Source organism: Trematomus bernacchii, unplaced genomic scaffold (genome assembly GCF_902827165.1).
Source record: "Trematomus bernacchii unplaced genomic scaffold, fTreBer1.1, whole genome shotgun sequence".
In the NCBI taxonomy this organism is placed as follows: Eukaryota; Metazoa; Chordata; class Actinopteri; order Perciformes; family Nototheniidae; genus Trematomus; species Trematomus bernacchii.
Window position 1 is genome coordinate 11,865,720 of NW_022988043.1, and position 16,197 is coordinate 11,881,916.

General features: G+C 39.1%; 1 protein-coding gene across 2 annotated transcripts in view; it reads left to right on the top strand.

The window, feature by feature from the left end:
• Positions 1–11,124, top strand: part of LOC117473204 (transducin-like enhancer protein 4) — a 29,049-nt gene extending 17,925 nt beyond the window's left edge. For both annotated transcript variants that reach the window (XM_034118721.1, XM_034118722.1), the window contains exons 9-20: positions 1,664–1,786; positions 2,103–2,156; positions 2,243–2,395; positions 2,842–2,974; positions 3,105–3,292; positions 3,983–4,059; positions 4,172–4,421; positions 4,575–4,822; positions 5,779–5,926; positions 6,916–7,066; positions 7,819–7,895; positions 8,354–11,124. In XM_034118721.1, the coding sequence (XP_033974612.1) occupies positions 1,664–1,786; positions 2,103–2,156; positions 2,243–2,395; positions 2,842–2,974; positions 3,105–3,292; positions 3,983–4,059; positions 4,172–4,421; positions 4,575–4,822; positions 5,779–5,926; positions 6,916–7,066; positions 7,819–7,895; positions 8,354–8,461 (1,710 nt within the window). In that variant the 3' untranslated portion in view covers positions 8,462–11,124. The remainder of the gene's footprint in view (positions 1–1,663; positions 1,787–2,102; positions 2,157–2,242; positions 2,396–2,841; positions 2,975–3,104; positions 3,293–3,982; positions 4,060–4,171; positions 4,422–4,574; positions 4,823–5,778; positions 5,927–6,915; positions 7,067–7,818; positions 7,896–8,353) is intronic.
• The last annotated feature ends 5,073 nt before the right edge of the window (positions 11,125–16,197 follow it).

The window sequence follows — 16,197 nt, forward strand, 5'->3', positions numbered from 1 at the left end:
GCAACTTAATTTGTTTAAACTGGGTCAGTGAAAGCCAAAAGGGTAGACAAATTGAACTTCCAAGGGACCCTTGAGCAAGACCCCTAAACCCCAGCTGCTCCTTTCGAGTCAGATCAGGCAGCTTCCAGGTGTAACTTGTGTGAATGAGCAGGAAGTTCAAAGGCAAGTGAAAGGCATTCAAATCAGTGATAGTCTCTAGGTAATAAAACACAACAAGACAAAACTACAGAGTCAAAGTACAGAATGTTATCATGATGATAAAAACACCTCTTAAAGCTCCAGGTTATTTTTTTACTGATACTATTTCTCTTTAAACAGTGTTTAACATTTAATGCAGCCTTAACATCCACCTTGAGGATTAGTCCTGACTTCATGCTACTTAACGACATTAAGAGACGCTCGGTCATCCTGGGCATCAAGAGAGACACCAAAGTTGTTTTCCAAAACTGTAATTGAGCAGCACAGTGAAGGTTACAGGTATCATTATCAGGACTTGCAGAATCAATTTGAAATGGGAGGCAAATATAATTACGGTGTGATGGTAAATGAATAGTTTCACCCAGTCACAGCGCACAGTGCTTCCCACACGCTTGTACTGCCGGCGGAGCCTTCATTTGTCTCTGCAGCAAAATTAATTTGCCTTGATGTTTTTCAAAGAGCTAATTTACAGACTAATTAATCTAATGAGACTAGAAAACGTGTGATAGAGTAAAGGTGGGGAGGGGGCTCAACCTGCTCTGTCTCACTCAAGGAGAGACACCTGAATACACACTGACATCTCAGCATTGTTTGCACATACGGAGTACTAAAATGTAAACAGGTACAAGTGTGGCCCGTTTACAGACACACACACGCACACACACACACACACACCAAAACTCACTCCTCCCCCACTGAATCTTGTCATCAACACTTGCAGCACGGCAAAGGGCAGTGGAAAGGTTACAAGCGTGAGTTAGTGGAAAGGTCGAGTTAAAGGTCCTGCTTTATTTTCCTTCTCTCTGTGAAGAAGAAGCCTCCGAAAGAGAGAGAGAGAGAGATCAGCAGGGACAGGCCGAGCAAGAGGGGACATGTTCAGTTGACCTTATTTTTATCTTTGCTTCTTAGAGAGGATTAATCTGTCATTAATGCTATTTAAAAGATGCCATATTTGATTAAGAAAAGAGAGACATCAGTGGATCAGCTACAACCCACAACACATCTTCAAACATAATGTGTCATCTCTTCAGCTGTGTCTCTCTGTAAGATTCCTTATTGGATATCTTTCAAGTGTAACCTGAAAAGCTAGGCCCAAAGTACTAGTGGTAATTGCCAAATACCCCTGCGTCTCATTTACTTCACTTGACAATAATAGATGCAATCTCATTTTCTATATACAAGGGTTGGTTCTCCCATATAACAAACAAATGTTCTCTCTTTACTTCCTATTGTTCGTAGTGCAGATGTTTTATTTGCCTAGTTTGTTTGGAAGATATCTATTTTCACCCAAAACAAAGGACTTAAATGGAATAACATTTATGAGTTTTTACACTGAATGTTTGACAGGACATGCTGAACAAGCTTGACAGCTGCTTTAAGACATAAGGATAAAGATGGTTAAATATATATTTAAATAAAAACACAGCATTACTTGGGACACTCAAGTCTTTCATGTTTCTTCCAGAGTTCATCTGTGTCCCCCTCGGCCAGCTTTCGGACCCGAGAGAAGCACAGGAGTTCAAGCGATTACTCCTCCGACAGCAAAAAGCAGAAGACTGAGGATAAGGATCTGGCCTCTACACGCTATGTGAGTCATCATCATTTGTTTGACCTTTAATGACTTAGGTAAATTTTTATATGTATACCTTTTTTCATTTGTGAATGAAAAGCAGAAGCACTTGATTCTCTTGTTTTGTGATTATTACCACAGTCACGTGGACTAAAATGGAGTCTGGGCTCAAATTGACCTTTTTAGAGAAAAAGAAAGGAGTGCTAATTTTCAAATGATAAATGTACATGCAAATGCAATGTAAAAGTTCTTAGGTAGTTTGTATAAATCTTACACAAAGATTTTTTCAAAACTGTAAGTGTGTGTGTGTTTTTCTACTCTGTGTCTATCCCAGGAAAGTGATGGAGAGAAGAGCGATGACAACTTGGTAGTGGATGTCTCCAATGAGGTACAACACATCCTGGCGTCTAATGTAAAAACATTTATGAAAATTCTTTACATTTTCTAATCTTTGCCTGTGATCACCCACCAAAGGATCCAGCGTCTCCACGAGGAAGTCCTGCCCACTCGCCTCGGGAGAACGGATTGGACAAGAGTCGCCTGTCGAAGAAGGATGCTCCACTGAGCCCGTCCTCCATCGCCTCCTCCAGCAGCACACCTTCATCCAAATCCAAAGAGATTAATTTGGTGAGTCGTTGGGGTAATTATAGCCCTCTGATCTTTTTCTTCATCATTTCTCAGGGTAGTTTTCTATTTTTAGGCATTCAGAACAAATGAAATCATTGTGAGTAAAATATATAAGGGAATCAAGGCCTGATTTTAATGAAGACAAACTCCTGTCAGAGTTTGCAAAAAGGTAAATAGGATGATAAGAAAAATGTGAATAAATGGCAAAATGTGAAAAAACCCGGGATAATATCAGGTTCAGAAAGCGTTTATAGAAAATCAATTGTATGTATCATAAATTAAATCGCAGCTTAAGCACATTTATAATTGAAATGTTTCTCCTCTTGAAATAGCTGTGTTTGTCTTCATTCTCTTAAATCTTTTCACAATTAGATTTTTGTTTCACTTTAAGTGAATTTGTTGATCAGTTTGGGATTTACCTGATTTTAAGCCTTTTTTTGTTGTAGAATGAGAAGTCCACAACGCCTGTGTCCAAGTCCAGCTCCCCCACATCCCGCTCCGACGCCCCGACACCGAGCAGCACCTCCACCCCGAGCCTGAGGTCTGCCCCTGGTAAACCTGTAGGAATTGAGGCGCTTGGTGAGTGTTGCAAACAGAACTTCAAACCTCTCTGAATGCATCCATGAGACTTTTGAAATCAAATCAAATAGGCCTTCTAACATCAGATGCAAATGTCCCAACTTGTGTCAGACAGTGTTTTGTCTTGCAGCTCCTGGTCTCCGCACGCCGTTGGCTGTGCCCTGCTCGTACCCGAGTCCGTTTGGAATGGTTCCCCACCCGGGTATGAACGGAGAGCTGATTGGAGCCGCAGCAGCATACAGCGGGCTGCATAACATTTCTCCACAGATGAGTGCGGTCGCAGCCGCTGCAGTGGCAGCTTACGGACGCACACAAGTGGTACACAAACATACACAAGTTCATTGACATATGTATGCATAGTACCAAGTATGGAATTAACTCCATGTTTGGCATGCCGAGAACTGGTAACCAAACATCTATAATAGAAAAGGCCAAAATAAAATAAAGGAATTTATTTTTAAGCAGTTCAAGCATTCTAACCGTGTGCCTGCTTCTAGTGCTCATTCAAATTACCATATCTGTTCACACTCTCTGTGTAATCAGAAACATTTGAATCGTAAAAACTAAAACGAAATGGCAAACATGGAAAAATGTGCCAGAAGTGAGAGAATATAATTTGTAGGGATAAAAGGTAGAAATGTTTTATTTGGTTGGATGCTCAGTCAGCATTGATTGGTGATTTACAGATTGAAAACAAAACAAACAAAGCTAGAATAAACGTGTGGCTGAATAAAAAGTGTGAATTCCATAAAACAAACTGATTTTCAGTGATTACATTACATTATTTATATTGTAGTTGTCAGTAGCTGCTTAACGTTACAGTTTTTCTTCACTTGTTTATCGTAGTTTACGGTGCAATTAATACAGAAAGCAGTTTTCAGATAATACAGTATGCAAGCTACAAAAGCCAGTTCATGTCTCTTGTCAAAAGATTATTTTAAACATGCAGCATGAAAACTAGAGTTTATTGTTTGATTGTATTCTAACCTCTCTTCTCACATCTTATAGGTAGGATTTGATCCTCACCACCACATGCGTGTCCCTGGCCTTCCTCCCAACCTGTCAGGCATTCCTGGTGGAAAACCGTATGTTTCCTCCTTCGTTTAATAAATCCCCATTTACTTTTATTTCTTTCTCCCATGTGCATGCTCGTTTACCCACACTTCCACCTCTATTGTCACATTTTCTTTCCTCTAGAGCGTACTCCTTTCATGTGAGTGCTGATGGACAGATGCAGCCTGTGCCTTTTCCCCCTGACGCGCTGATCGGCCCAGGCATCCCGCGCCACGCACGACAGATCAATACCCTCAACCACGGGGAGGTGGTGTGTGCTGTCACCATCAGTAACCCCACGCGTCACGTCTACACCGGCGGCAAGGGCTGCGTCAAGGTGTGGGACATTAGTCACCCTGGAAACAAGACCCCTGTTTCCCAGCTGGACTGCCTTGTGAGTGTGATGAGCCCTTCACCCATGCAGTGTTACTTCATATATGGGTGGAATACAGAATGTCTTTCTATAGTTTTGCCTGCTACTCCTTACAGCAAGCAGTTTATGGAGTGATCCTTTTTTTCACAAAACTACTGTGTGTGTGTTTATCAGAACAGAGATAACTACATCCGTTCCTGTCGGTTACTCCCGGATGGGCGGACCCTCATAGTCGGGGGCGAGGCGAGCACTTTGTCGATCTGGGATTTGGCTACACCAACGCCACGGATCAAGGCTGAACTCACCTCTTCAGCACCTGCATGCTATGCTCTGGCTATCAGCCCAGACTCCAAGGTCTGCTTCTCCTGCTGCTCCGACGGAAACATAGCCGTGTGGGACCTACACAACCAGACCCTGGTTCGGTAAGGAGCTGTGGAGGGCGTTGTGGGAGGGGTTTTAAACCAGTTATAGGATCTGAGTCTCTAATTCAGTCCAGAAGTCTAAAACTGATTGCTCTACCATACTTTGCAAGACAGTCATTTTAAAGATATGTCATTTTAACAGACACCTAAAGGCAGGTGATTTTTCCAAGACTAGAAACTATTTTGTTGTTTTTCTTTTTACTTTTATGAATGTGTGTGTGTGTGTGTGTTTCTGTGTGTGTGTGTGTGTGTGTGTGTGTGTGTGTGTGTGTGTGTGTGTGTGTGTGTGTGTGTGTGTGTGTGTGTGTGTGTGTGTGTGTTTCTGTGTGTGTGATTATAACCAGGAAACGGCATTTTTCTTTGCTATTCTAAATGTTCCATCATAAAACATCAGACAAACCAGTGCCACCATATCAAAGGTTTTCTGTGTCATAAAGAAGTGTTCCTGCTGCTCAGCCACAGCACACCATCATTATCTGTAAGGGTAAATTATTTCCATGGGAAATATGCTTTGAGAGTTCATCCAAAAATATTTGAACTGTTGTGGAAGCAACTTAAGTTTTCTTTGGCTGGTAAAACCATTCATTTAAATCTCGCAATTATGGTAATGTATACATGTTAACTTGAATGTTCCTCATCTGGAGGATATTTTAGGGTACAGTAATACATGACAAAATTGTAATTTACCTTTTTTCACTAACCATTATAAATAATTGTTCTCACTTAATTGGGATATAGCAACTACATGTCTGTATAGTTTATTACTGTCTATAACCGTTTTCTGATTTGTTATATGTTACCATAAAAACACTGCAAAGACTGTCGACACACAACTTGTGCTGATCCTCATCTGCGTACTATCTTAAGAGCTCCAAGAAGAGATACAAATGTCCATGTGTAATTTGATACGATGAACACTACTACATGGGTTTGTCTGGCTTTGTGTTTTTCTGCAGGCAGTTCCAGGGCCACACTGATGGGGCCAGCTGTATAGACATCTCTAATGATGGGACAAAGCTGTGGACAGGAGGCCTGGATAACACTGTGCGCTCCTGGGACCTGAGAGAGGGACGGCAGCTGCAGCAGCACGACTTCACCTCCCAGGTACACAAACACCCTTTCTGTGTTCTTAACCAAGCTCAAACACTTACACCAGCTGACGGACTGCTGGTGTCACTGCATGCATGCTAAATGTCCGTACGTGTTGGTGTAGCAGCAGAGTGGAATTAGTTTCCAGGTATAAAATGCATACAGATTTGCTTGGTGGTTGAAGTCAAATACACAGATTGTTGAAAATCGTGCATCTCAGGCCAACTCATTGCCATTTGCAGTGTCTGTGATGATTTATTGCAGTAATTAACATTTATAACATTTAACCTGCTATAAAGGCTAGACCGAGCTCAGGGTTTCTGTGCTCAAATGCCCTTAACACTAATAACACTGGTGGTAAGAATTTAGGGTTTTGTCAGGTGAGAAGAAGAGCAGCAATAATAGGCCATTACTGCAATTTCCCTGAAAAGACCAATTTGGCATTCTCAGTGTGCTCAGGAGGAGACGAGTGTGCATTAAAGAGAGCTCAGAGAGGGCAGGCCAGACAAGGAGAGACATGACCAATAAAGTGCTAATGCCATCCAATAATATCTGTACTAACCCCTCCACCCCCTTAAAAACAGCTTCAGCGAGTTAAACACCAATGCGTTGGCAAAGACAAAAAATACAATTGTGTTTACAAGGTTTATTGAGCCGTCAGGTGTCTTAATGATCTGGACAAATATTGCTGTGATTTGTGGCAACACATTTGAATTAATTGACCCACCTTTATGATTGATAATTGCTGCCAGCAGGACATTACTTACTCAATATGATTTTATGAGCTGAAACAGTCATGCGCGTTAACAGATAAGCATGAAATGCTTATGAATGTGTTCATAAGGGGATTTGCCAGCATCAATAGATATGTTTATATTAGTTGCCACCCACGCTGACAAACACAATATTCATCTGCTAAAAAAACACAGTAGGATAATATACGAGAGGAGTTATATAACATAAAGCGTATGATAAATACGATTTAATAACTTGTTTTATTGCAGATATTTTCACTGGGATACTGTCCAACGGGCGAGTGGCTGGCAGTGGGGATGGAGAACAACAATGTGGAGGTCCTACATGTCACCAAACCTGACAAGTACCAGCTCCACCTGCATGAGAGCTGCGTGCTCTCTCTCAGATTTGCTCACTGTGGTAAGAATCCTTACCACTTTAAACAGGTTCCTAATTCTATCAATGTTTTAGATAAAGACAAATATGCATCTACTAAATCTTTGGGTGATTTGGCTTTTTTATCAAATTCTGTGTGAATTGTGAAGAACTGTCACACAAATATTTACTATGTTGAGAGATACTGTATGTTTGATGAGAAATTACAATTTATAGCTGGTTTATACTGCTGCAGTATAAGTTAAGGAGTGGGACAAATCCTGTTGGGACGTAAAACATAAAATCCTAACAAACTATTTGTAATATACTGGAAATTAACCTGACTTGTTTTGAAGCCACCAGTTGGTCTGTCAGTACAGTATTGTTAAAATCTAATATAGGATTGTACTTATATTTAAAAATATCTCAACATTATAATATTTTGAGAGTTTATTAAGCTTGGTCAGTAAAAAGGTATAAAGCACACAGAAATGCCCTCCATACTGTCAGTATTTGAGCGTTATGCTGGTATTATATTTGTCCCACTAATTCTGTCTCAATTTTCCCTCTAGTGGTTAAAATGAAAAGCTGGTGTCCTCAATTTTCTTTCATTTTAGAAAAGTCTTATATTCTTCAAAACAGCTTGCAACCATTTTTCTCAATAAAATGTTTAACTCTGACCTAAATATCTCAACATGTGACTGAGTTACTTAGCTTTATTGCTTCATAAATGTCAACATAATACATTTTTTTTTTTTTCTTGATTGTGGCCTAATGCAGTTTATCATCCTTTGCAGGGAAGTGGTTTGTGAGCACAGGAAAAGACAATCTGCTCAATGCATGGAGAACTCCGTATGGAGCCAGCATTTTCCAGGTAAGTGTAAAGAACAAGAACATGCAGGCAGCTTTTTATAATACTACTATACTTAATTGGTGTACATTTACAACAAAGTGGAATATATTTGCCCAACCCTGGTGCCAGAAATTTCCATTCAAAGATTTGAAAGAATAAAGAAAGGAAATGTCTTTGAGCATGACAGCCAAAAACCATTCAGCGCTAACACACAAGTGGAGGTGCTGAATACAGAATATTCAGGCATCTTAAAAACTCAAAGTCACTGCATATCAAGGACACAAACATTTGAAGAAGAAGCCTTCATCAGGATCTTTAAAAGATGTTGCACTGGGAGCTGCCACTGCACTTTACATTTATTATGGACTGGACTGAAAATAAATATTCTGCCTAATATCTATCTCCCACACACTTAGCCTTCATCCTTGGCTTTTTCCGCCTTAAGTGCACTTTTCACACATCTTTTATTCCCCTTACAGTCAAAGGAGTCGTCCTCAGTGCTGAGCTGTGACATCTCCATTGATGATAAGTACATTGTGACGGGCTCAGGAGATAAGAAAGCGACGGTCTACGAGGTCAACTACTAGAAGGGCCAGGCCATCCGCCTTGTCTCCAACGACTATGTACAATTTATAATGTATATAAAACGGATTTGAATGGCACTAACCAAACAGACTTTTCTGGACAGTGACCTTTTTGACCTTTTAGCTCGCCGTTGATCAAATCAAACAAGCAGAACCAAGCACAGAGATTTCGTTTTTTTCTCTAAAGGATTGGCTTGTTGTTGTTGTGAGGATGAGTGAATGTCCATGTGCACTGAATCTGGAGACAATGCTGTTGTTGGTTCGATAACATTCCTTTACACTTTTTTTTAACCAACACATTACTTGCAGCTAAAACATGGATCGCCGTTGTTCACATGCTTTCCTTCGTACTTTGTGTACCTAAAGGCTAAAAAAAATAAGAGCAACAATTGAGAGGATAGCTATAAGATTAACAGTTATATTAAAGAAGATGTTTTCTCCTCAAAACGTAATGCCATTGTAGTTGTCATCTGTTCAGCGGCTGCTGCCAACATAATTTCAAATCCTGATATACTGCCCCCACTGCGTATGTGCTCTTTTCTGTAGATGCACTAAACACATTCAACACGCATTTAGGCTTTATTCACTACATGTGGATAGTTGCATAAATAAAAGGTTTATTGGTTTGATTGAACTGCACAGTTATATTAATGTGATCTCGAAATGCAGTATTCTCTATTTATTATATTTTTGTTCTGTCTCATGTTTTTTTTGCCTTCAGGTAATTTAAAACCTCAAACCAGATTAACCTTTTTTTATAATAACACACTTTTTGCTCTTGCCTAAATCAGTCAAATCGGCATTCCACTTACTGAACATAGTGATTAACCAATTGAGATGCAACCTGGTAATTAGTTAGCTGTAGAGGCTCCGGTAGGCTGATTTATTTTAATGTTTTTATCTTTGGCTAAGCCAGGCAAGCTGCTTCCCCTTGTTTCCAGATGTTGACGCTAAGATAGGCTGCTGAATGTACCTCTATATTTAACAGAAGACAGTTGTGTCAATCCTCTCCTCTTACTATCTGCAAATTTCCCATAATGTTCAAACTATTCCTTCAAAATGCAGCTTGGTATTTATTTTCTACCTATTTAAAATGTATTTTCTCATACAATTTTGAGTTAGGTGGGAGCTCAGTCTCTTTGTGAATGTGTGTGTGTATGTGTACGTGTGTGTGTGTGTGTTTTGTCGGCATTGAACAAACAAACTAACAAGATTGCCCTCGGTGCCCTCGGTGCTGTGCGACCTTTGCCCTTGGTTCTGCGGCCTCAGTTCAGACTCTTCTGGAGGCTAACCGAAGTCTGTGTGACAGATTTCAGAGAAACTGTGTGATTGATGTTGGGAGATCAACCGGTCCTGCTTTTCCTGCCTGGACTCCTTTTTGTTTGGACCTTTGGACTCTTGTGGTCAGCGATACAGTCGTGGTTTCTCTTGGATTTACTTATCTTGGCTTGTAGAAATAACACAGTGCCTTTATGCTGCTGCGCTTCTGAAACCATTTTGTCCTGCTGAGTGTTCGACTGCACAGAGATGAAACATGATGGACTCTGCTGTAGGAGTGTTTTTTTTTTAAACACTGTTTTTGAGTGTCACTTTTAAAGATTCATTTTTTGAAAAAAATAGCATTAGAAAATGAATCCAAACAATAAAACATATTATCCAGTACGATTTGTATTATAGTTTTCCACTGAATTAATCAGGACCAAACTCCTCTTTGTGTCTCCTGTTTTGCCAAACACATGCACGTGAAATACATTATTCATGGCTACTGCTGTTTCAGACTGATTGTTTTAAGCATGGTGCCATTAACTAGAATCTTTTTGACATTGCTTTCTTCCTCACTGTATTTTTTGCCTTTTTGCTTCCAAACTTTGTTCTTGGTGTTATTGCGTTACTGCAGCATAGCTTCAACCCCAAGCTTGAATGACATTAATCCAAGGCAAGATACAGAAATACAAATACAAAGCCTATGAGTAAACATTGATAGGCTGATCACTGTATAAGATATCACTTGCGTTGTACTGTAATCACAGGAAATGCATTTCAGAGCTTTATCTTTCTGTTGTTCAGTACTGACTGCCACATAAAGTATTAAATTGACACATTTTAATTTGTTTAATAGTTTATCCCTCTGATAACCTTCTCAAACTGAACAGTGCCGTGCTCATACACTAATATTCCTGACACCTTAATACCTGATTACTTTACTGTACGGTCTTAACAGTGATATATAGACATACAATTGGAAAAAGGTGAGTTTGTGTCAGCCTGTCTGTCATGCAGTATTTACTACAAATGTTTTTTCTCCTAAAAGATAACTATTTCTTACAATATACAAAAAAGGCTGTGGCTCTGACTTTGACAGATCTCTAATCGCATTAAAGAAACTACTGATAAAACTGCACTGGTGTGAAAGGGACATTTTGCAGAAACCACAGAAAAAGTGTAATATGTGTGATAAAGACGGGACCATAAGATGTTACACTGTTCTGATATTTTTGTAATTTCTTTATCATATCATACCCATACAGTGACCCTGTACATTCTGAAGGACTGGATGTTGATATTTGTTTTTTTCAGTGTTTGCCTTATTATGTGCTTTCTGAATCTGAAGAATATCTGTGTTTATTGCAGTCAGCTTTGTTTTCAAATTAAAAATATGATTTGTTCCCCCTGTTGTCAATGACTGCTCAGCGGCAAAGAGTCTTAAAATCTGTACCTTAAATAGCTACTGTGCAACCTACTTTCTCAATAATACTGAAAAAAATATAAAATACACTTTGGCGCTACCTAGACTAATGTCCAGTCAGCTGGATAACATGACCTGATAAATAAATGATTGCTACGTACATAATGATGTGTAGAGCATTTAGACTCACTGTTATAGATAAACTGTACCATGTTATAATTCAAGCTTACAGTGGAAAACAACTGCTGCTAGTTGAGTCTTTCTTTCCTCTTCAAAACAAAATGCCTTTGCTCTCTTTTCTAGTCTGTGGTTGATCTTATTAAATGAATATGTGAAGTATTTTGTCTGAGACTTTCTGAGAAGTTCTGCAACTAGGACTCTTTGTTGAATTGTTAAAGAAAGGTTCAGTGATGAAAAAGGACTCAAATATTGTATCTTTGTTATAAGCAATACAGGGTATAGATACTCTCAAGTCATGTCATAACTTATTCAGAATTCAAAACTACAAAAAGTTGGAAAGCATTGGCTCCAAAAGTAAAAGCATGGCGGATTTTAAGAGATAATCATCAGAATCGAGTATTTAACAAAGCCCTAAAATGTTGCAGATTGTGTGGGTGGGGCTAATTTAACATGTTATTTGATCATAGGTCCCAGTATGTAGCTCATGTGAAACATGGACTGCAGGTGTGAAAGACTCATGTCCCAGGGTTAACCCACAGTGACTGACAGCAGAACCTTTCCCTCCTGCAAACAGGTATTACATTTTCATGAAACAACACTTGACTTGTCCCCAAGTCGCTGCAATCCCCAATCCCCAACTCACAAGTGTGTATGGCAACATGTTAATGGACTAAATAACAACCTGTCTCTTTTCTGTGCGTGCCCAGGGCAATATTATAAAGGCTTCATTGGCAATCTAATACAACTACCACACAATTACACTGGCTGCAGCCTGCTGTCAGCTGCAGAACACTTGTAATTCTGCATTATAGGTTATAGCTTTCTGCCCTTGAATGAAGAAACCTGCAGTACTGTTTTTTACCAAATTTTTGAAATTACAAACCAGCCTCTGAAACTTCTTGAGAGGAAAGATTATGCTTAATAATAATAATAATCCTTATATTTATTATAGCGCTTTATCAATGACTCTCTAATGTAAAGTTTCACATTGAATCAGCTAATGCTAGTGAGTTTATTACAATGTCTTTACAGTTTCAAGCTTTCATCTTTTACTTTGTCTACACAGACTGTGTTAAAAAGTGACTGCATACAGTATAGTGTTTGAATGAAAAACACTAATATAACAATAATTATCACATATAATGTTCTTTGTGCTCTATAAAGCATAGTGTGATCAATTTTTTTGCCAAAAAAGTTCTACATTTTGACTCATAGCAGTGTGGCAGGCCTTCACATCCATGATGCGTGAGCTGGGGAACAAGGGTTTCAAGTGTTCAGTGTGGAATTTTAGTGCAAGCTGACAGGTCAGCGCAAGTCTTTGTCTAACCTCCTATTGTGAATGTGATGTGTACACACAGAGCACAGCGCTGGACTGTTGAAGTGGATTAAGTGATCTAAGTGAGGGCTGTGGAGGAGGACGCTCCACCATTACAGTGAATGATACTCCTGTTACAGCTCTCCAACTGCCACTTCAAACAACCAAAAGTGGGAGAGAAGGAGGAAAAGGTGGGGATGCATTGTAGGAATGAGCCAACCCTACTTCAACATTTTATAGCAAGAGCACTTGCTGCTTGCAAATTGCCCACTTTTCTGACAGACATAGAAGATGGATTAAACAAACAGGCCACACAATAGCAAGATGGCTGCTGCTACCAGGTATTGCATCACATTTCTGGTGGATTTGGCTCATAAAGCTTAAAATATATAATTAACTTCCCACCAGTGCAGACTTGAATATTAAAAGGATGCATGTTTGTGACCACCGATGTCTTTAGTTTTGCCTCCGAAAAAAACCTTCATAACTATGTTAGCGACCTCACAGTCTGCTGTCACAATGTTTTCAAAGTGCCACTTTACAAACCATTAGCTTCAAAAGGCCTACTTTACTAACTTCAGAGCATTTTGAGAATTACTTTTAATGAATTCACCTTTAGAGCACTGACAGCACACCACAGAGGATCATCAGAGTGATTATCTTTAGAGTGAATATTTACTGCAGATCTGAGCTCAGTAGCATATGTGCAGCTCTTCTTTAATATACCTCTCAGTAGTCTACAAAAGCATTGAACAAAAGCTAAGTGGCAGTAGACCTGTACAGCTCTGCTTTTAGCTAATTGCTAACGTAAAGGCATTGCTATCATGTTAATGTTCAGAAGATTTACAATGTTGACCACCTAGTTTAGCATGTTAGCATGCTAACAGTTGAGAATTAGCACTAAGCCAAGCTGAAGAGTGAATCCAAAAATGAACACAGATGGCTCCTTTACAACTCGTCGCAATTTCTTTTTACAAACGTGCAAAAACACCAGAGAATAATGTCACTGAAATGAAAGAGTGCATTGTCACACAGCATGCCATACAAGCTCATTTTAGAGAAAATGTATCAATAAATAAAGTATAGATGACAGCAGCATCAACATAAATCATATAAAGCAATTTAATCTCTAGTTCATTTTCAAATAAAACACATTTTGGTTCAACCACTTCAGCGGAGATGTTTTGACAGGGACAGATTAGATAGCTTTATAAAAGGGCTCTTTCTTCTGACACAATACTAGATGTGGTTGCTAGGATTCTTTTTACAAAATCTCAACATCTAATATCAGAAATAGGGAGATTAGTTACCAACACCATTTCTCTCCAGTAGCTGTTGTGATTGATCATAAAACTTCAGCTGAACTTAAAACAATTGGTCATGTTTTGATGGGATACACAAAGTCCCAGTGTATATATTTGCTGCTTATTTATTCCCTTGGAAAAGGGGTTTTCAAAGTCTGGAACTTTCATTCCTTTAGCCTTGCCTGAATCCTAAATATTGAATGTAAATGAATATCTATTAAACCTTCATTTAACCATCAGTGGGTGGCTTCTAGTAGCCTGAAGGAAATGTAATAACTGCTGTCATCAACAGGACATTACCTTACAACCCAGGATCAGAGAAAGTATACTGTAAGACAATAATAAAGTCATATAAATGTAAGGATAATGTGCAGTATTCACCAACAGGATTTCCCCACATAGATATGCAGCAAATAAAACAAAACGGACATGCAAATTGTGGTATTTTTTCACAATTAGAGGAACACTACAATGAAAGTTTATTGCTATCAGTCCCTGCCTCAAAAACAAAATGTATGAAGGAAATAAATATGATGCTCCCATTTTCTGCAAACATGTGTCACTGGGAGGATTATCTATGAAAGGAAATTCATCTGAATAGAGATTTGTCCCTTTGAAGCATGACTATTTTATGGTATAATGTGTTTAGGACATACTTCAGTGTGTTTTAATGGGATTATATTGAGGCTATAACGCTCTTTAAAGCCTTGTATTGCATTTGATCTCATACCAATTACTGAGGAATTTCTCCTCCCACTTCTCACTTTTTATATTGGATGATATTACTGTCCATCTGTTTATCCGCTGGATTACATTTGATGGTGATTTTTTATTGACAAGTAACATTTGTAAGGAGATTCATATTTTCAAGTGATTCAAAGGGAGATTTGTGTTGCTATTAACAATATTGTAGGGTGGCCTACCCATTAGTGGGCGGGAGTGTGGACTCTGCTGTGCTTTGATGTCTTACATGTATGGCTGTTTCACACATTAATGACTTCTTTGAGCTGTGATGGCATCATTATCTTTTTCCAAAAAGGGAAGGATGAGAGATTTCAGCTCAGCTTGAATACAACAGGGGAAGGATCTCTGTGTGTGGTGGGTGGTTGTGTGTGAGTAATTGAGCGTCACTTGAGTATAGCTTACATTGCAACCTGTTTCAGAGAAAGGGTGGAAGAAGCAGCTTTTCTGTGTACAGTTCAACACAAACAGCAATTAATGTTGTGAAACTAGGATTCATAAAATAAAGTTAAATATGTACCTTTCAGTAAAACATGTGCATCTCTTTCATTCATTTTTTTTAAATGAGTTTCAAGGGGTAGCCTTCTATATAGATTTGATATTGCTCTCCCAAGACATTAAGGGAGTTGTGAGAGGCTGATAATTCCTGCCTTTAATTACATATAGTGGGGATCGAGTTGCACAAAAAATGTAATTCTACATTTCCCATAAAGCAATTGGGTAGCATCTCTAATAAGCCAGAGATGTTTTAAAAAGGACACTGCTGCTGTCTCTCAGACATTACTTTACATTACATGTCACTTGTTAGACGCTTTTATCCAAAGCGACTTACATACTCAATATTCTGGCCAATCCCCACAGGAACAATTTGGGGTGAAGTGTCTTGCCCAGGGACACAACGACATGCTGACTGCAGTGGGGTTTGAACCTGTGCTCCCCTGATCTGAACACCGCCACAGCCTCCCGACTTTACACCAATCTCTAAAGCCACAAAAGACATACAGTAGTTTTCACTGACTGACCACAAGGAATTGAGGTTTAATACCCACCATTACTCAAAACACGAGTGATGATAATCTGCAATGTTGAATAACTATCCGTTCTTGCTGGAAATCAAGAAAGCTTTGAGAATTCTGCTGTTTAAAATTAACTAATATAAACACACACCGACTCACAAGGTGAAAGCAATACCAGCAACACGGCTGGATATCATACCCTGTTATTCTTTCTCTTTTTCATCCTCTGTGTGCTTTAACCCACTTTCCTGCATTCCACTCCCAATCATCAAAACATGTTATTTATTAATATATATTTTTTCTCTTTCAAGAGGCTTTTCATGCCTCTACATCTATTCTGTCACTTCACCGCTGCAGCAGTGAGATTGATGCAAGGGTCACGGTAAAGTAGAGAGAGCTGGATGAGTGAGAGGGTTTAAGTTCCACAGAGAGTGGAGGATTGTATATTTCCTAAGAAAACAGGAGCAGCCATTTGAGTGGAGGTCATGGACATTTCT